The following is a 21657-nucleotide window of genomic DNA, read 5'->3' as shown; positions in this document are numbered from 1 at the left end:
CAGAAAAGGCTCCCAACAGGACAATGCTTGAATCTCTGAAACCCGCCGAGCGGAACAGATAGAAACGAGGAAGACCGCCTTAAGTGTGAGATGCTTTACCGAAGCCCGACGGATGGGCACCACACATAGAGCCCGAAGGACAAGATTAAGACTCCACGACGGACAAGTGGAGCGGACAGGCGGCCGCGAGTACTTGACACCCTTCAAGAACCGAACCACGTCCGGGTGAGACGCCACGGTATGACCTTCTATCCTACCGAGGAGGGAGCCAAGAGCGGACACTTGCACGCGCAATGTACTGAAAGAGACCCTTGGAGAGACCCTTCTGGAGAAAGGAAAGTACCAACGAAATCGAAGCACAGCGCGCTGAAACACCCGATTCCACACAGACGGTCTCAAAAACTTTCCAAACCCGGACATAAGCCAGAGATGTAGATGGCTTACGAGCCCGCAGGAGGGTGGAGATAACTTCCTCCTTATAGCCTTTACGCCTCAGGCGTCTCCGTTCAAAAGCCAGGCCGCTAGACAAAAGCAATCTGCCTGGTTGAAAAATACGGGCCCCTGCCGAAGCAGACAAGGAAGATGGCCGAGACGAAGAGGCCCATCCGTCGCCAGGTTGACGAGATCTGCGAACCACAGTCTGCAAGGCCATTCGGGTGCTACCAGAATAACTGGGCCCTGGAGTTCTATTCTTCGGAGAACTTTTCCCACCAGAGACCACAGAGGAAACACGTAGAGGAGGACGTCTGCGAGCCAGAGGAGAGCTAGATCATCCCTCTGAACAGTGCTCCCTCCAGCAGCTGAAGAATCTGTGGGCCTTGGCATTGCGCAAGGTCGCCATGAGGTCCAGGTGAGGGGAACCCCACCTGCTGACGATCAAATCCATGGCTTCGTCCGAGAACTCCCACTCTCCTGGACTGAGACGCTGGCGACCAAGGAAATCGGCTTGCACATTCTCCTTGCCCGCTATGTGGGAGGCCGCCAGGCAATCCAGATGACGCTCCGCCCAAGCAAAGAGCCAGCTGACTTCCAGAGCCACCAGGCAACTCAGCGTGCCCCCCTGTCGGTTGATATAAGCGACCGTGGTAGAGTTGTCAGATAGGACCCTCACTGCCTTGCCACGGAGCAGGGGCAGAAACATCTGGAGAGCCAGACTCACCGCCCTGGCCTCCAGCCAATTGATGTGCCAGCGAGACTGAACTGGGGACCAGACCCCCTGCGTGGTCTGAGACTGGCAGACTGCTCCCCACCCGGAGAGGTTGGCATCCGTGGTTACTACAATCCACTGTGGAGTCTGAAGAGGCATTCCTCGCAGAAGATGAGGAAGCGAAAGCCACCACTGTAAGGCTGCGATCGTAGAGGCCGAAAGCGGGAGAACCGTGTGAAACTGTTCCGACGCCAGCTGCCAGTGGGAGAGCAAAGCTCTCTGTAATGGTCGCATATGCGCAACGCCCAGGGGACTAGGTCGATGGTGGAGGCCATAGATACCAGAACCTGGAAGTAGCGAGAGGAGATTGCGCACCTGGTCGATAAGCTTGAGAGCCCAAGCGTGAGGTACGGACACCTTGCTGATCGGAGTACTGAAACGCGCCCCCAGAAATTCCAACACCTGGGAAGGCTGAATATTGCTTTTGGGAAAATTGACTATTCACCCGAGGGAGGTGAGGAGAATTAGGACCTGATCGGCAGCGAATCTCCGACTTGGCCCACAGGAGCCAGTCGTCCAGATAAGGATCGAACAGGACTCCTTCTCGGCGGAAAGCAGCCGCCACCACCACCATGACCTTGGTGAAGGTGCGTGGTGCGGTGGCCAGAACGAAGAGTAATGCCCTGAACTGAAAATCCTGGTTCAGGATGTGGAAGCAAAGATACTTCTGGTGATCGTGGCGAATCGGAATGTGTAAGTAGGCCTCTGTCAGATCAAGAGAGGCAAGGTATTCGCCGGGATGAACCGCCGTGATGACCGCTCTCAGGGTCTCCATGCGAAAATGCGGTATCTTGAGGGCCCGGTTGACCCTCTTGAGGTCCAAGAACGGACGAAAAGTAACTTCTTTCTTTGGCACTACGAAGTAGATTGAATACTGGACTGCGCCAAGTTCCTCTTCCGGAACTGGGACAATGGCACCCAGACTCAGGAGCGTTTGGTCCACAGCATCCCGCTTCAGACTACCGCAAGGAGAGACTACAAAGAGGTCCGGTAGATCGAGAAAATTCTAAAGCGTAACCGTCTCGGATATTCTCGACAACCCACTGGTCCGACATGATTTTGACCCATTCCTCGAGAAACAGGGAGATACCACCACCCAGATTGGGAACCGAGGAATGGGTCGACCGATTCATTGGGAAGCGGGCTTTGGGGTTGTACACTGAGTGGACCCTTTGCGGAAGGGCCTGCGTCCTCGAAAGGGCTGGGACCAAGATTGAGACCGGGAAGAATAACCTCTAGAAGAGGCCCCTCTCCTCCGAGGAGTATATCTGCTTTGGCCCCAGAACCGGGAGGGCACAAACGCCCTGGATTGTTTCGGTTGGTCCTCAGGCAGCTTATGGACCTTGTTTTCTCCCAAGGAATTAATGAGCTGCTCAAGGTCCTCTCCAAAGAGCAACTTACCCTTAAAAGGCAGCGTGCCCAGCCGCGCCTTGGATGATGGGTCCGCTGACCAATTGCGCAAACAGAGGAGCCTTCTGGCGATACCGCCGAGACCATCGCTTTCGCCTGGACGCGGAGGTCGTCGTACAGCGCACTGCCCCATGTGCGATGGTGCCTTCCAACCGTTCAGCCTGCTCCGCCTCTGCAGATGGGAGGTCTTGGGTGCCGAGCAATTGTTGAACCCACCTAAGGCTTGCCCGCTGCATGAGACTGCTGCAGATAGTTGCCCGAACTCCCAAGGCCAGAACCTCAAAGATACACTTAAGATGGAATTCGAGCTTACGATCCTATACATCCTTCAGGATGGTCCCCCTCCCCCCCCGACAGGAATAGTGGTGTGCTTGGTAACCGCAAGACGGAAGAATCCACTGTGGGAATTCTCAGCATGTCCGGGAGGGGATAAAGCTTGTCCATAGCCCTCCTGACACGGAGCCCCGCTTCGGGAGCTTCCCACTCCCGAAGTAGCAGCAATTTATGCATAGGATGGAAGGGGAAGGCCCAAGCTGGAGCCCTGAGTCCCGCCAGGACCGGATCCATATGCTTTGGCAGCGAAGCAGTCAGAGTATCTGCCGAGGGCCCCTCAATCCCTAGCTCCTGAAGAACAAAGGGAATGAGGGGTTCCAATTCCTCCCTCTGAAACATACAGAGAACCCGGGGATCATCCCCTTCCGGGGGGGGGGGGGGGGGGGGGGGGGGCGGGGAAGCATCCCTGCCAAATCCATACTTAGATCCAGATCCGGAATGACCAGGAAGGGGAGGGACCACGGGACCCCCAGCACCCGGACCGACCCCTGTGCCTCCGGAGTTGAAGGAGCGGTCGGAGGGGCTGGCCACAGGAGTTTTGCTGGTAGGGGACCTGGGGAAGGGTCCTCCTCCTCCTGCAAGCTGGCCAGGTAAGATTTGTGCAAGAGAGTCAAATTCTGATGAAAAACGGGGCCTCGCCTTACCGGAGGGGGGAGGGTCGGGGGCCAAGTCTTGGGGTCGCATGGGGCTCAAATCGGGGGGGAAACGCCGCAAAATTTGATTCCTCAGCGCCGAGCAGCCCCGAATCGGGAGCTGCTGAAACTCCCAAAATGGCCACCGTTCCCACGGTTTGCCGACCCGGGAACAGCCTTGCCATGCGGTCAGGAGCGCGACCCCGGGCTGGTTTCACTAGCGCTGCCGAGGAGGGACCCTTCTCACCCGGCAAACATGCAGAGCAGAGCCCCCTCACACGATAGGCACATTGAGGGCTCACCATAAGCTATGCAGCAATGTGATCGCGGCATACTCAGTGAAGAGGCGCCGCGATCCTCAGCAAAAACCAGCTGATTTCAAAAAGTTAGCTGCCGGCAGGAGCGGAGACAGCGGAATGAACCTTGCACGTTCCTCTGCACACAATACCCTGGCTGCCGGCTTGTGGATTTTTTTTTAACTGAGAGACAGTGAAAAAGCCTTCCACGTGCAGAGGAACAAAAAAGCTCTGAGCCCCCAAGGCAGCCAGGTAAGAGGGGGAGTGACTGGACCACCAGTTTCACCCCCCCCCCCCTCAAGGATCACCGGGAAAGAAAAAACCGGGCTTAGGCTATGCAACACACAAGGGGCCAAGCCCCCCTAAGCCCCGCAAGAGCCAGAAGACAGAACTGTCTCCTGATAGAAAAAGACAGAGTCCACGACACTAATTTATTTTATTTTTTTTGTAAAAACTTGAAATAAATTACTATTTGCTTGAGCTTTAGAAAGAAAAGTACCCAACAGGGACAAGGGCTGACTAGCCGAGATCAGGGAACTGCAGGTTGAACTGATCCATCTGCTGGAGACAGACAAATACTGAGGGGCTGCAGGGTAGGCTCTGTCCTGATATAGGATACCCTTTCAGTTTTAGTTTGTCTCCATCTGCTGGACAGGAAACTCAACTCACGGTCTGGACTGATCCGGGTACATACAGGGAACTGATATTTATTTTGTACTTTTTTTCCCCAACTCTCTCCTCTTACAGTAGCTCCTGAAAGGATAAAATTAAAAACTCTGCTTTATCTTGAAATACACACAGCAATTAGCCCCTCAATATCTTTCTCAACTTCTACTCTCATATACCCCTATAAATACTACAATCAAATTAAAAAACAAAATTGTTTTCAATTCAATGCTGCAAATCATCATTGCCATATAGCCACCTACCCAAGGAAAAATTCATTAGTTTAGATAGCCCAATATTATCCATCTAGTCTAGATAGCCCACTATCTCCTGTCTGTGGAAAATTCTTTACAAACAGTTTAAAATCACATCTGAATGTGAAAAAGAAGTAGAAATCTACATTATCACCAAACAAGTGACTAGAGATATTCGTTTGCTTGGAGTTTTCCCATTCCCGATCTCAGGTTTACACAGTAATAATGTCTAATGGCAGTCTTCTATTCCATACTGCCACTGCTGCACTTTCTTAAACTGAGGAGCAAGCTCAACTAGTCGTGCTGTTTCAGTTTCTCTACCTCTGCATGGCACATAGGCGTCAAGCAATGATCTCACAGCAGGACTACTGTTTGCTGTATCAATGAACAAATTACTGTTATTTCCTGGTACTGTATCCAGTAACTGCATGAAAACACTTGCCATGACATTTGCTAAACACTCTCAAAGGTGCACTTTTTAAAACTGGAAAATAATTGTACCTTACCTACAGGACAATATTTCTCTTACCGATGTTTAAGGCTTTCATTTCACATAATGTCTGTAAGGCATATGTCTTGCCTAGAGCACCACACCTCCTCAAACTCTTCAAGATAGCATTGAATGTTAACAGGTTTGGCTGCACTTTCTGTTCAACCATATGTTCCAGCAGATCCTATTAAAACAAAATGTCCTACCTTATCAGAGCCTTACTATATACACAGAATTCAGCATAGCCAAAATTAGGTAATGACATTTGTACAAGGAGAAATTAATTCTAACTTAATTTCCTTTCCTTGAGTCCAACCAGATGACTCCAGATGCATGGGTTTGTGTTTCCCAACTAGCATATGGAGACAGAGACTAAATTACTTGCTGACATCACCCTATATATGCTCCCATGCTGACCTTAGCCTGCCAGTATTGTATGTAACAAGCTAAGCTAAACATTTGTTAAGATATTTTTCCTCACCCCCTATGCAAAAACTAGAGTGCTTCCAAGGGAAATAAGAAAACAAGAACCAGACATATTCTGCATCCCTTAAAAAGATTTACTATGTTAATATCCAGTGTGCCAACTAGCACAAAAAAAAAAAAAAAAGCAGTTATTCTGAAAATAAATCAAGAGAATAATAGACTTGGCAGAAAGGTAGGATCGTGGACTGGTTTGTCTGTCAAGGTAAGGAAATGATCAGGTAAGAATTAATTTCTCCTCTCTCTTCATTAGGCCAGACCAGTGCAGATGCATGGGATGTACCCAAGTTATCCCTCTACTAGGTAGGACACCAAGTCCACTTTCAAGAATTCCGAACGAAAGGAAGCCCCTTCTCTGGCTTGAAGTTCAAGATTATACTGCCTTGAAGAAGTATGCAAGGAAGACTAGGTTGCCAGTCTGCAAATCTTTGAAGGTAAAATACCAAGCTAAGTTCTGCCCACAAAGCTGCCTGTAGCTGGGTAGAGCCCTCAATTTCTTGGGAAGCAACAATTCCTTGGATATGTAAGCCTGCCTATCATTTCCTTAATCCAGTAAGCTATCAAAGACTTTGAAGCTACTCAGTCATTTTAGAACCCCTAAAATTAAACTCCATCCGATCAATACAAAGTTTTCAACATGGAAAATGTTACCATTTCTTTAGGGAATAAAATTAGAGACTTAGGCGTTTGGCTTGACCCTGAATTTACACTAAAAACACACATTTCTACGAAGATATAAGAAGGATATCAAATTGTTAATTCTTAGGCACCTAAAACCCTTATTAAATCATGACGAATTTAGAACTGTTCTCCAAGCTTTGCTATTTACCAATATAGATTATTGCAATTCCTTATTGCTTGGTCATCCAGTCATCACTTAGACCATTGCAAGTTTTACAAAACTCCGCTGCTAGGCTCCTATCCGGTACTAATAAAAGAGATCATATTACCCTTGTTCTTTCCGCATTACATTGGCTACCAGTTGAGTACAGAATTAAATTTAAAACATTATGTTTGATTCATAAAGCAATCTATGCAGAACAAGTAGACTGGATGAATGCAGTTATACGCATACACACCCCACAACGAAACCTGCGCTCAGCAGGTAAAGGTCTTCTTACAATTTCTTCTATTGCCACTGCTAAACTTACCTCTGTTAGGGAAAGAGCCATTTCATTAGCCGGTCCAGGTCTATGGAATATGTTACCCGTAGAATTAAGGCTCCAGAAAGATTTGATGCTTCCTTTTAATTATTTTATGTTAAAGGGCATGTTTTAATGTGATTATTTTTTAAAATTTTAACATTTACTTTATGATTTAATTCATTTATATTAAGTTAAGAATGATTCTTATTTATAGTTACTTGTTTGATTGGTTTAAATTTTTATTGTATTTCATGATTTTTAGTTACGAAACATTGTAAACCGGTGTGAAGGTAAATACCAACATCGGTATAGAAAATTAAGTAAATATATAAGAAAATTATTTCCTTACCTGCTAAATTTTCATTCCTGTAGTACCACGGATCAGTCCAGACCATGGGTTATGTCCCCCCTTCCATCAGATGGAGTCAGAGCAAAAGCTATAAGGACAGCCCCTAATAGGTTGGAGCGCCCTCTGCGTCCCTTCAGTATTATGAATAACAAAGCCAGAAAAAGCATATTGTATGGATCAACACAAATTTGAAAACTGTGAACACGCAACTTTTAGAAAACACTTGTAGAATGAGCTCTGCATACGTACTTGTAGAAAGAACTTGTAAGAAGAACTGCCAGACAGACATAGAAAGAAGCAGTCGAGCTGATCCCAAAACCTTATCCCAGAACAGATTTAGGGAGGGCGTCTGGACTGATCCGTGGTACTACAGGAACGAAAATTAGCAGGTAAGGAAATAATTTTCTTTTCCCTGTACGTACCTGGATCAGTCCAGACCATGGGATGTACCAAAGCTTCCCTACGTAGGGTGGGCCCCTGATAGCCCAGCTCGAATGACTTGAGCTCCGAACGAGCCGAAACCCGGAGCCTGGACATTCAAGCGATAGTGTCGGCAAAGGTGTGCAGCAACTTCCAGGTAGCCGCTCTGCAAATCTCTTGTGGAGAAACCACCCGGCTCTCAGCCCAGGAGGCAGCTTGTGCGCGAAGGGAATGAGCTTTGATGCCTTCTGGAGGAGAATGACCAGCGCCGATGTATGCAGCAGAGATCGCTTCCTTCAACCAGCAGGCAATAGTGGTCTTGGAAGCCTTGCATCCCTTCTTGGGACTGCCCCAGAGAACAAAAAGGTGGTCCGTGACGCGAAAATCATTCGTTGCTTCCAAATATCGGATAAGGACCCGCTTTACATCGAGTCGTTGAAGCTCCCTGGGACTGTCTTCCGTGAAAGAGGGCAGTTCCACCGACTCATTCAAATGAAAGGCGGACACCACCTTAGGAAGGAAGGATGGTACCATGCATAAGGAAACTCCTGAATCTGTGAAGCGGAGATAGGGCTCCCGGCATATGAGAGCTTGGATTTCGGAGATCCTACGAGCTGAACAAAGGGATACCAGGAAGACTGTCGTGAGAGCGAGATCCTTAAGAGAAGCCTTGGCAAGGGTTTCGAACGGAGACCCACCGAGGATCCGGAGGACCAAATTGAGACTCCAAGAGGGACTCAAGGAGTGAACCGGAGACTTGACATGTTTTACACCCCATAGAAACTGGATTATGTCAGGATGGGAGGAAAGGAGAACTCCATCAAGAGGACTTACTAGGGTCCCAAGGGCCGCCACCTGAACCCTCAGCGAGTTGTAGGCCAGGTCTTTCTCCAACCCTCACTGCAGGAAGGAGAGAATGTGGGCGATGGAAGCATGATGGGGAGACACATGCATAGAAGTACACCACACTTCAAACACTTTCCAGACCTGGACATACGCAATGGCCGTAGAGGTTTTCTACGGGCAGATCACTTCTGTCTTGCGGCCTGGCTGTTCAAAAGCCAGGCCGCAAGACAGAAGTGATCTGCCCAGTCGAAAAATACTGGTCCCTGCCGTAGCAGGTTCGGCAGATGGCCCAGTCGAAGAGGTCCGTCCACTGTCAGATTGACCAAGTCTGCGAACCACGGCTGTTGAGGCCATTCCGGTGCCACAAGGATTACTGAACCGTGGTGGAGTTCTATCCTCCGAAGTACCTTCTCTACCAGAAGCCATGGTGGGAACACGAAGAGCAGCACGTTTTGTGGCCAGGGAAGAACCAGGGCATCCACTCCTTCTGCGCCGTGCTCTCTCCTGCGACTGTAGAAGCGCGGGGCTTTCGCATTCCGGAACGTCACCATAAGGTCTAGGTGGGGAAAACCCCATCATTGGACGAGCAGTTCCAGCGCTGCTCCGGAGAGCTCCCACTCCCCTGGGTCCAGGCGTTGACGGCTTAGGAAGTCCGCTTGAACATTGTCTACTCCCGCTATGTGGTATGCCAAGTCTGGACAGATGGAGCTTCGCCCATGCCATCAACATGTTCGCCTCCAGGGAGACATGACGGCTGCTCGTGCCTCCTTGGCGGTTGACGTATGCTACTGTGGTCGCGTTGTCGGAGAGGATTCTCACCGCTCTTCAGCGTGAGACGAACCGCTCTGGTCTCCAGACGATTGATAGGCCATGTTGTCTGTTCGGGCGACCACTTCCCCTGGGTAGACTGCATGCCGCACACTGCTCCCCAAGCCTGAGAGACTGGCATCTGTTGTGACGACCACCCACTGTGGGATGTCTAGGTCCACTCCCTGTAACAGGTGACCCAGACTGAGCCACCAGAGCACACTGTCCCTGATCGAGTCCGACAGTGGGAGGCTGGCCTGAAAATCCCGAGACACTGGTTTCCAGCGAGAAAGCAACGCCCGCTGTAAGGGACGCATATGAGCAAAGGCCCATGGCACTAAATCTATAGTCGAGGTCATGGATCCCAGCACTTGGAGGTAGTCCCAGGCAGTAGGAAGGGAGAGATCCCTGAAGTGTTGGTACCTGAAGGAGGAGAGCTTGAGCCAGATGTGATGAAGAAAAACCTTCCCTCAATTGGTACTGAAGTGTGCCCCTAGGAAGTTGAGCATCTGCAATGGAGCAAGACTGCTCTTGGCAAGATTGACGATCCATCCTAGGGAGCAGAGGAGGAAAAGCACCCTGTCGACCGCTCGTTGGCAGAGGGTTTGGGACTTTGCTCGGATGAGCCAGTCATCCAGGTAAGGGTGCACTAGAATCTCCTCCTTCCACAGGGTGGCTGCCACAACCACCATGGTGAACGACCACGGCGCAGTCGCCAGCCCGAAGGGCAGCGCCTGAAATTGATAATGGAGTCCGAGAATTTTGATGCGGAGGAAGCGCTGGTGCACCGGGAGGATGGGGATGTGCAGGTGGGCCTCCGTGAGGTCCAGAGAAGCCAGGAACTCTCCTTGGTGTACGGCTGAAATCACGGAACACAAGGTTTCCATCCTGAAATGTGGAATCTTGAGAGACCTGTTGATCATCTTGAGATCGAGGATTGGACGGAAAAAACCTTCCTTCTCGGGGGCCACGAAGTAGATGGAATAATGACCTAGACCATGTCTGCCCGAGGGACAGGGATGATAGCCCCTAAGTTGTGGAGACGATTGAGTGTTTGACGCACTATCATTTGCTTCGTTATCGGTCCGCAGAGGGAGAAGATAAACCTGTCTCTTAGGGGCCGAGCAAATTCTAACTCACAGCCGTGTTTTAGAAAATCCAGGACCCACTGGTCTGAGATGATCTTGACCCACTCCTCGTAGAAGACAGACGTCCTTTTGGGGGGTGGACCCACTCTTCCACCCCCTATTTTGGGGGTGGAAGAGTGGGTCAGCAATACTTCATTGAGAGGACTTGGAAGCCCCTTGGGGGGGGGGGTTATCCCCATGGTTCGTCGGCCTCGAAAGGAATGAGACCAGGACTGCAAGAGGGAGGAAACCGGCCTTTGCGAGACCGGTCTTGTCTGCTGGAAGCGACGCTAACCCCGGAAATGGGAGCGAGTCGTATTGAAGGTCCTGGAACCTCGAGGACGATCTTTGGCCAATTTATGAACCTTGTTCTCACCAAGTGACTGGATGAGCTGGTCCAGTTCCTCTCCAAAAAAACTTTCCTTTGAAAGGCAGGGAGCCTAGCCGAGCTTTGGAAAAAGAATCTGCCGACCAGTTACGAAGCCAAAGCAGGCGTTGAGCAGAAACAGCGGAGACCATGGACCTGGCTAGAACGCAGAGTAGATCATACAGAGCATCCGCACCATAAGCGATAACAGCCTCCAGGCGGTCCCGCTTGCTGTGCCTCCTCTGGAGGTAACTCCTGTGGGCACTGAGTAGTTGTTGCATCCAGCGAAGACCCGCTCGTTGCATGAGGGAACTACAAACAGCCAGTCTGACCCCCAAGGCAGAAACTTCAAAGATTCTCTTCAAGTAAACCTCGAGCTTACGATCCTGAATATCTCTCAAAGCAATACCCCTGTGACCGGGATAGTTGTCCTCTTCGTAACCGCGGATACTGAGGCATCAACATTTGGAACCTTTAGGAAATCCAGAGAATCTTCAGGAAGCAGATACAACTTGTCCATCGCTCTACCAACCCTGAGGGAGGATTCAGGAGCATCCTATCCTCTTGATAACAACTGGAGGAGCATAGGGTAAAAAGGAAAAGTCTTCGCTGGTGGGCCGAGGCTCGCCAAAACCGGATCCCCCTTCCTCCCTGTCGTGTTGGCCCCCACTGATTCCTGTGGGGTCTCGATATCCAGTTCTTACAGGACATGGGGGATAAGTGGATCAAACTCATTGCTCTGGAAGAGCCTCAATACCCGGGGATCGTCTCCTTCCGTTTGGGGACATGGAGCTGGGTCATCCAGGTCCGGGTCCTGAAACAGATCCTGAAAGGGAGGGGGTCTGGATTGGGGGGGTGGGGGGTGGGAAAGTACCTGGGGACCCTAGAAGACCCCTGTGGAACTCCTGAAATTGGAGGGACCCTGGCTCCAGTGGACCCTTATGGGACCTGTGACTCTGTACCCGGTGGGACATTGAATCCTGAGCCCAGAGGGGGTCCTGCTCCCTGGGGGTGGGTGGAAAAATCCCCAGACCCCTCAATCCTGCTGATCTTAGCGGGAGGGGGAGCTGGAGCTGGGTCCTGCTGCTGTGCAAGCCGTGCTAAATAAGTACTGTGAAGCAGAACAAAATCCGTCGAAAAAGGACCCGGGGGAGGGGCAGGAGTAGGAACTGTATCCAGCTGCCCTAAAGAGAGACCCGTATCGGGGGAGGGGGGGGTGTTGCCGGGGTCAGGATCGGTGGAGGTGGCGAAACTCCGGGGTCCGAATCGGTATTGGGAAGCGCAGGAGCTGGAAGCTGTGAAAACAAAATGGCCGCCATTCCCGCTTCAGAAGGGAACGGAACCGGCCCCTCCTGAAGGCGGGCGCGCTTGAGAACGCAAACTTTGGTGTCCCGCTGGCCTCGAGGATCCCTCACCACCGGGGAGGCATCTCATGCATAGGCCCTCCCTGGAGAGCCGCGACCCGGGCTCTCCACAGGCTGAGCATCGCAACAAGCACGGCATGGGAGAGAGAAAGTCTCCCGAAGACTATCAGTAGCAGAGGAGCAGGTACAACCTGCTTGTCAGAGGAATGGCGCCTCTCTGACCCTGCTGCCCTGAGGAAACAGTGTCTCGGGGTAGCTTGCTGCTGCTGAAGGGGGAGAGGTTGGACCACCAATGTACACCCAAACAGCCAAAGGACGGTAAGTATGAAAATAAACCTGAAATTAAAAATTACAGAGGACTTACCCCAAACAAGCAGACAGAGAACAGAAGATAAAACAGAAGATAAAACAAGAATTACGCCACAAAGAAAATAAATGGCGCAAAGCACCTTCCACCACTACACTATTGTCATACAAAGGAACTCTACATTTCTACAGGACTTCAATTCTAAAAGCAAAAAGAGAATACTTCGGTAAAAAAATCCATGATCTCCAATTTGATGCAAAAACCCTCTTTGCATATGTCTCTCAAATAACAAAGTCTCTACCACCGTCGATTCCTGACGAACAAGCTCAATCCAAAGCAAATGAGCTAGCCCTATTCTTTCAGCAGAAGATTTCAACACACTTGCTCTCCTTCCAACCAAGTCTGACTACAACACCTCATTCGATACCACCTACATTCTTAAGGGAGTCAAATTCGACAAATTCGAATTAACATCGACCAAAGAGATCGAATCCATTCTCAAAAGGCAGAAACCATCCAGCCACCCATCGGACAACATACCTTCCAAGCTACTGCTACTTATCCCAAATATAATCTCTGGTCCCTTTACCAAAATCATAAACTGCTGCTTAACTCAAGGATTCTACCCAGATAGTCTAAAAAACGCTTCCCTGAAACCACTCCTCAAGAAACATAACCTAGACCCTGGTGTTCTGGCTAATTTCCGCCCTATCTCGAATCTACCATTTTTAGCCAAACTCACAGAGAAATTGGTCAACATCCAGCTTTCGGATTATTTAGAAGATCACAACTTACTTTTCCCTTCCCAATATGGGTTCCGCAAATCTCGCAGCACAGAAACCCTACTCATATCTCTAACAGACCATATTATTATGGGTCTAGACAAAGGACACTCCTTTCTCCTAATCCTTTTAGACATCTCGGCGGCCTTCGACACCGTCAACCACCCCATCCTCTTGAATCGCCTTTCAGACATAGGCATCTCGGGAACAGTCCACAATTGGTTCAAGTCGTTCTTCAGTAATAGAAGTTTTAAAGTCAAAATCAACAATAAAGAATCACCATCTACAAATTCCTCTCTTGGCGTACACCACAAGGTTCATCCCTATTACCTACCCTTTTCAATATTTACCTCCTTCCCCTTTGCCAACTGTTAACTAGTCTTAACCTCATTCACTACATCTATGCAGACGATGTTCAGATTCTGATTCCCATAACAGAATCTATTAACAAATCCCTCGCACTCTGGAACAACAGCTTACAAGCCATCACTAATCTCCTCAACAGTCTAAATCTGGTCCTCAATGCCTCTAAGACTGAACTCTTCTTCATTTCCTCCAACCAAGAAAACCTCCCATCTCAGATCCATCACAAACACCTTCTCACCCACACTCATGTGAGAGACCTTGGAGTAATTATAGACAACAGTCTTAACCTAAAGAATATGATCAAAACCACAACTAAAGAGTGCTTTTACAGACTTCAGGTGTTAAAAAGACTCAAACCTCTCCTATATTTTCATGACTTTAGGACTGTTCTTCAATCCCTAATATTTGCCAAAATTGACTACTGCAGCGCTCTCCTCACCAGCCTACCCAGCTCAACAACCAAGCCCTTACAGATGATACAGAACGCCGCAGCGAGAATTTTGACAAGCACCAACCAGAGAGACCATATTACGCCCATCCTCCGTAATCTACACTGGTTACCAGTCAGTCACAGGGCTCTACACAAATCTCTAACTCTAATTCACAAATCAATTCATAACCTCCTCCATCTCGACCTCGAATTCCCACTCAAACTCCACACTTCCAACAGACTAATGAGAGAAACCTACAAAGGAGCACTACAAGCCCCGCCATCTAAAGCCACACGACTCATCTCTACCAGGGACCGAGCTTTTTCTACAGCAGGTCCAGCCATCTGGAACAACCTCCCCGCAGAACTCAGAATGGAACCGTGCTACCAACATTTAAAAAAAAACTCAAAACTTGGCTCTTCTTACAAGCCTTCCCTGATCCATCAAACTTTCACTAGATAACTACTCAGCTTATGAATATGGAACTTCGCCCCTCCAATATTCACCTCATGTACTAGTTTGCTACCCTAATAAGTTAACTAGCTCTAGACCAGGCTCGGACATTTCACAATGTATTTAATTTAATACCCTCCTAAGGCTTCTCTTTTTCCAGCTGAATCAGCTTCCAAGTTCAAGGTCCTTGTTATTATGTAACTTTTTGCTTCTCTGCTTTTGTCTCTGCTAATTATAAAAAGTTGTTCCTTATGTTACGTTATGTTATACTGATCTACCCGTTCGATGTAAACAGACCTGATATGGTATTCAACCTTGAAGGTCGGTATAGAAAAATGTTAAATAAATAAAATAAATAAATAAGAGAAAGAGTCCCTGACAAAGTTCCGTCTGCAAGCCTTTAAAAAAAAAAAAAAAAAGTTTTTGTTATGTTGATCCATACCAAAGAAATAAGTAAATTAGATAATAAATTGACAGAAGACTGAAATATTCTCTGTTCAAAACTACTGGGAACCGCAGATGCCATGTTCATCTTCTGGAGTCAGAGTAATACTGAAGGGACGCAGAGGGCACTCCAACCTATTAGGGGCTGTCCTTACAGTTTTTGCTCTGACTCCATCTGCTGGAAGGGGGACATAACCCATGGTCTGGACTGATCCGGGTATGTACAGGGAAAAATAAAATAAGTGATGCTTCAAGATTCTGAAACCATTAGTGACCTATAAATAGCACAGAAGAACTCAACATCTAAATAATGAAGTTGGGCATTCTCTTCTTCACCTCAGTCCCTTTGAAAGGAAGGGATACATATCATCCAGTTAAAATGAAAGGCAAAACCATCTCTTACAGAGGAATAACGGAACCATACAAATCTACACCAGGGCTCTCTACACCACTAAACCTAGAGTTCTGAAACTCATCTGGGGGAACAGACTGCTACAAAAAATACCACTTTAAGAGCAAGCAGCTTATGAGACTCTCTCTCAGAGATTCAAACTGATGTCCAGCAAGGTATGTCCATGCCAAATTCTGCCACCTGGACCACCTTAAGAAAACATATGCCACTACCATAGCATTGGCCAACTAGGTCCTGATTGTCTAATCCTAAAGAATGGAAGCAAACTAAAAGGAGTGCCTTCCTTATCACTTTGGTTTCCAATTGACTGATGGGCCACTTGGTTTCTTTCTAGTTCCTTGAACTACCAGGTCTTGATGGTGAACATCCCAGCCCCAGAGATTGCAATCCAAGCTCACCTTTATCCAAATGGGAGACTCAAGATTCGAGATCCATTCCCACTTCTAAATTCTTCTGTACCAGCTACCAAAGCAAAAAACTCTCCCTGGTTTACATCAGAGGGAGCTTTGTGCAGTATACCTGAGACTGAAGAGACCACTTCGAGAATAAGGCCTTCTGAAAACATTTCATGTGCACCCTTCCCAAGGAACTAAATCCAAGGCAGCCAACACGGATGATAAATTTACACCATGGCTCTCTGAATTCTCAATAAGCCATACGCCTGGTTCTGCAACTTTTAGATCCTTACATCTGTTGCTTTTGTCGAAATTGAAAACCCAGTCCAGATCTCACAATAACAGCATCACTCTGACTGTTGCTGATTCGCTTTCCTGGGTGGACTTGCTCAGATCAACCAATTGTCCAGACAAGAAAACACCTTCTCTACATAGGGCCGCCAACCACCACAACACATCTTGGAAAAAGATCTTAGAGTCGTGGCCAAGCCAAAAGGGAGAGCCTGATGCTGAAAGTGCACCCCAATCATAGCAAAGGGAAGCTAAATCTAAAGCTCCTCTTTTAATGGGTAATATAGAAGCATCTCCATCAGAATTTGCACTGTTACTACAACATCTTCAGAGTCTCTATTCTGAAGTGGAACATCTTCAGAGCCTTGTCGACCTGCTTCAGGTTCAGAATAGGTGAAAGGAATCCTTCTTAGGTACCCTGAAGTAAACTGGACTACCAATCCTCATACCTCCCCTTTGCCCCACAAGAGGAAGGGACTAGAATCACCATTCTTATATGCAGCAATTGCAAAAGCATTGTCCATACTATTTCCTTTTCTAAACAGAGTAACAAGGGGAAACCATAAAGCATCTGAAACAGGACGGGAAAACTCTAGAGCTTAGCTGCTACTGACAACTCCTAAGACCCACTGATCTGAAGTAATGTGGACCCCTCTTCCAGTAAAAGACTGACAACTGTCTGCCTAGCCTTTGACCTTGAGAGTGGCCTCCCACACCTTCATTGGGAGGTCCAGGAACTTCCAGACTTCCCCCTCCCCCTGAGACTTCATCTTTACCCTCCCTTCTTGGAGTTCTGAAAGGACTGGAACCTACTAGTGGGACCAAGCCACTGGTTACCTGCCATCCTTCCCAAGATTATACATTTGGAATCCCTAAAGTGGCTCCTAGCCGAAGCTGGTCACAATATCCTCTAAAGCTTATCTTTGGGCAATCTGGGAAATTTCAATTCCTCCAAAGACAAGGATTTCCTTTGAAGAAATGTTTAGCCCTTGTTGTGGAATGGAGAAATTACTTATTTGATAATTTCATTTTCTTTAGTGTAGATAGATGGACTCAGGACCAATGGGTTGTGCTTCCCTGCTAAAAGATGGAGACAGAGTCAAGTTTCAAAGCTGATGTCACCCTAGATACACCCATTCAGTGACCTCAGCTCTTCAGTATTCTTTTCAAAAGCCACTGTGGACATACTACTGAGAAAACGATTTAAAAACTTGATTAAAAATGGATAACCATAACTGTACTCAAACAGCAAACCCTAGTAAAATTATATATGCCCCCAATCTAAGGACTGGATGATAGCTTACTCGTAATCTCTTGGAATCGATATCCACTCCATGGGTGAATTCTTGGCACCGTTCTTGGGCAGCCGTGGGCGGGATGCTGAGTTCATCTGTCTACACTAAGGAAAACGAAATTATCAGGTAAGTAATTTCTCCATTTCCTAGCTTGTAGCCAGATGGACTTAGGACCAATGGGATGTACAAAAGCTACTGTTGATCGAGGCGGGAGCCTGCCCACGGTCCAGTTAATATCACCCTTGCAAAGGCTGCCTGAACCCTGGTGGAATGAGCTGAACCCTGGTGGAATGAGCTTTAACTTGAGAAGGTAATGGCTTTCCTGCCTTCACAAAGGTTCCAGTGTCCACCTCCTTAATCCAGTGAGCTATGGTAGCCCGCAAAGCTGTTTGCCCTGCTTCCTTCCACCATGAAGGACAAACAGGCGGTCTGATTTTTGGACTGGTTCTGAAACTTCCAGAGACCACACCAAAAGTCTACCAACATTCAAATGACAGAGGAAGCAGTATTCCTCCACATCCCTGTGCTTACCTAGGAAACGCAACGAAATGGACCGATTCAAATGAAACTCTGAGACTAACTTGGCCAAGAAGGATGGAACGGTATGAAACTAACGGTCCTGGAGTCATCGGAGGAATGGTTCCCAACATGACAATGCCTGCAATTCAGAGATGCAACGTGCCGAGCATATAGCCATCAGGAAAACCATTTTCAAGGTTAATAAATGCAAGGAAAGACCACACTGCAGCCGCCGAAAGGAGGGCCCTGCCAAAAATTTCAATACTAGATTAAGATTCCAAAAGGGAACCAGCCACCATAGGGGTGGCTGAAGGTGCTTTACCCCTCTCAGAAAATAGGCTACGTCTGGATGAGCCGATAGGGATGTTCCATTTACCTTGCCCCTGAAACAGGAGAGTCGCTACCTGCACCTTCGAGGAGTTAAAAGCCAAACCTTTATTCAAGCTGACCTGCAAAAATTCCAGAATAAGTGGGATTTTGACCGCCCGAGGGGGGGGGGGGGGAGGGGACACACACCATGTTCCTCGCACCAAGCCTCAAATACTCTCCAGACCCACACATACACTAGGGACATAGAGAACTTTCGAGCACGGAGTAATGTGGCAATTACCTCCATAAAATATCCTCGCTTCATCAGGCGAGCCTTCTCAAGGCCAGACCGTAAGACCGAATTGAGTCAGATCCTTGAAAGGATCTGACTCAATTCTGCTGTAGCAGATCCCTGTGCGGTGGGAGGCACAGGGGGGTCTCCACCAGGAGTCTCTGGATGTCCACATACCATGGACCAATCTGGAGCTACTAGTAAGACTAATCCCCTGTGATGCTTGATTCTGCAAATGATCTTGCCCAGAGGTGCCACGGAGGGAAGGCGTTAAGACCTGGCCAGAAGAAGAGTTGCTATATAAATGCATCGATCCCAGGGATCACGGATCTCTTCTGCGACTGAAGAACTGGGGAACCTTCGCATTGTGAGATGCAGCCAGCAGGTCGATGGACGGGAGGGCCCCAGCGTTCTACTATCAGTTGAAAGTAGTAAGTCAACAACACCCACTCTCCTGGAGCCAGTCTCTCCCTGCTTAGAAAGTCTGCTCTGACGTTGAGGCTGAGATAGTCTGTAGATGTATTTCCGCCCATTCCATAAGGAGGTCTATCTCCTGAGACACCTGCTGGCTTCTTGGTTCCTCCCTGGCGATTGCTGTAGGCTACCGTCATTACGTTGTCCAACATTATGCGGACTGCTTGACCCTGGAGTCTGTGGCTTAATTGCAAGCATGCCAGCCTCACTGCCTGGGTTTCCAGGTGACTGATGTTCCAGAGGGCCTCTTCCTCCATCCAACGTACCTGGGCTGTGAGTTCCTGACAGTGATCTCCCCAGCCCCAGACACTCGCGTCCATTGTAAGTAACAGCCAGATTGGGGAGGACGGGGACACCCCCTGCTCAGTTAAGTCTCCTGCAACCACTTGAGGTGGTGACTCGATCTGTAAGTGGAGTCGAATCGAATAGTTTTGAGACTGCGTGCTCCAACGTGACAGCAGCGAGCGTTGAAGTGGGTGCATGTATGTTCTCGCCCACGGCACTACTTCCAAAGTTGCTGCCATCAAACAGAGAACTTGAAGATAGCTCCACACCAGTCGTAGTGTGTTCATCAACTGACACCTGGGATATCAACTTCTGCATCTGTGTGGTCAGGAGGAAGACCTTGCCCTGCCTGGTGTCAAATCAGACTCCTAGATACTCCAACAACTAGGAAGGATTAAGATTGCTCTTGTCCAGGTTTACTACCCAGCTGAGTTCCTGAAGTAAGGAGGACACCCTGGTGGTCACCAGGAGACTTTCTTCCACGGAGAACGAGTCCGATCTCTGGAGGCTAGAGTGGCAGACCTGGAGGAGCTGAGGCAGACAGAGATAAATATAGATATATAGATGAGACCTTCAGGGACATAGTTGCCAAGTCCCAACTTCAGACTGGCAGCCTGATGCTGCCTTGGAGGAAGAAGGTCTCATGACTGGAGTGCAGCAGGAAAGGATCCTTTGGCAAGGACCTGCTCTCCAGGTGATGCATTGTCCTTTCGCACTGAGGATATCTCCCCAAGGCCTACTGCCCAGGAGGGAAGGGTTAGGTCGGCCGTCATGGTTGGTGATTCGATTATTAGGAATGTAGACAGCTGGGTGGTTGGTAGGCATGAGGATCGCCTGGTAATATGCCATGGTGTGCCAACCAAGCTTAAAGCGGGGCCTAGCCCACTGGGGGGGCCACTCAACCCGCTCGTAAACCCACTTTCCTAAGCCACAACGGGATTGGGAACGACGTTGGTATGGCTTGCCAAGCAAGGAGACTGGAGAAAGTCTTACCAAAACCCCTCTTCTCTGAAGGAAAATCTTCTTCCTACCGGACCAAGGCACACCTCTGAAGGATCTCAGAAATCACATCAGGAATTCTCAACTGGGGGAGGTATCTTTGGGTATCACCGCAGGAGAGCGGGGCTCAATATTTTCTCCAATTTAAAAGTAGAATTTCTTCTTCCAAAAAGTACAGCGATCCCCATAGTGAAAGCATATCTACATCTCCTGGAGACTGAGAAATACTGAAGGGCTGAGGTCACTGCAGGGGTGTATCTAGGATGACGTCAACTTTGAAACCTGACTCCATCTCCTAGCAGGGGAGCACAATCTATTGATCCCTTGTCCATCTGGCTACACGCTAGGAAATAACCATACAATACCATACATTTGGCAGATAAGGGAGGGCCCTGGACTGTGTCTGGCTAGACTCAAAAGGAAAGGAAATTATCAGGTAAGAACTAATTTCTCTTTCCTCTTCATCCAATTAGACCAGTCAAAATGCATGGGATACTCCCTAAACTATACATCAAGTGGGCAGGATACCAGCTTTCAAGACCTCCAAACCAAAGGATGCTTCCTCCCTGGTTCAAACATCGAGAATATAAAGAATGCACTCTGTATCTCTTCAGTGGTGAGACCGACCAAAGCTTAAGAAACTGCTTATATCCCTGTTTGGAACCAGTAGTCCTTGTAGACAGTACTTATGACTTCTTTAAATCAGTATGCCAGTAAAGCTTTCATAGTCATGTCTCTTTTAAATGATCCCACATGGAGGACAAAGATGTTCAGATCCCCTAAAACCGTTAATGACCTGAATTCCTCAATACAACACTCTGCAAATCCAAGGAATGGAGCATCAAGTACACTTCACTAACAATTCTCTATGAAAGGAAGGAAGATGCACTACCCAACTAAGGTGAAAAAGCAAATCACTTTCAGAAGGAAAGTCGAATTTGTACAAATCTGTACATTTCCTTCAAAAGACCTAGACAGACTGCTTGCACGAACGATTTTACAGCTCAGAAATTCACCTGTCATTATTATATAGATAATGCAATGCACCATTTGCAGTTGAAGTGGTGCTATTCTTGGTTTCTTGATATTGCTTTTTTTCTCCATCACATTGATTATCTTGGGATAAACAAATTTCATGGAGATCTTGGCTCCCCATCTTATTCCTCATTTTTTTACTTTTTTTTTTTTTTTTTTGAAAGGGGCCCTACCTAACTTGAATGATTCTTTTGACTTTTTTTTTTTTTGCTTGAAAAAAGGGGAAGAAAAAAAACTTGAAAGGAAAAAATGAAAATTGGTTCTTACCTAATTTTCGTTCCTGTAATACCACAGATCAGTCCAGACGAGTGGGTTGTGTATCCCTACTAGCAGGTGGAGTCAGAGAACAATTAGAACTTTAGGCACTGCTAC

At 48.1% G+C, this 21657-nt stretch overlaps 1 protein-coding gene across 2 annotated transcripts in view; it reads right to left on the bottom strand.

The window, feature by feature from the left end:
* PTCD3 (pentatricopeptide repeat domain 3) overlaps positions 1–21657 on the bottom strand; it is a 189088-nt gene that overhangs the window by 74329 nt on the left and 93102 nt on the right. For both annotated transcript variants that reach the window (XM_029592766.1, XM_029592767.1), the window contains one exon: positions 5328–5472. In XM_029592766.1, coding sequence (XP_029448626.1) covers positions 5328–5472 — 145 coding nt within the window. The remainder of the gene's footprint in view (positions 1–5327; positions 5473–21657) is intronic.

The sequence above is a fragment of the Rhinatrema bivittatum genome, chromosome 1, assembly GCF_901001135.1.
Source record: "Rhinatrema bivittatum chromosome 1, aRhiBiv1.1, whole genome shotgun sequence".
In the NCBI taxonomy this organism is placed as follows: domain Eukaryota; kingdom Metazoa; phylum Chordata; class Amphibia; order Gymnophiona; family Rhinatrematidae; genus Rhinatrema; species Rhinatrema bivittatum.
Note: the sequence above shows the minus strand (reverse complement) of the source record. Positions and strands in the feature narration are given on the sequence as shown.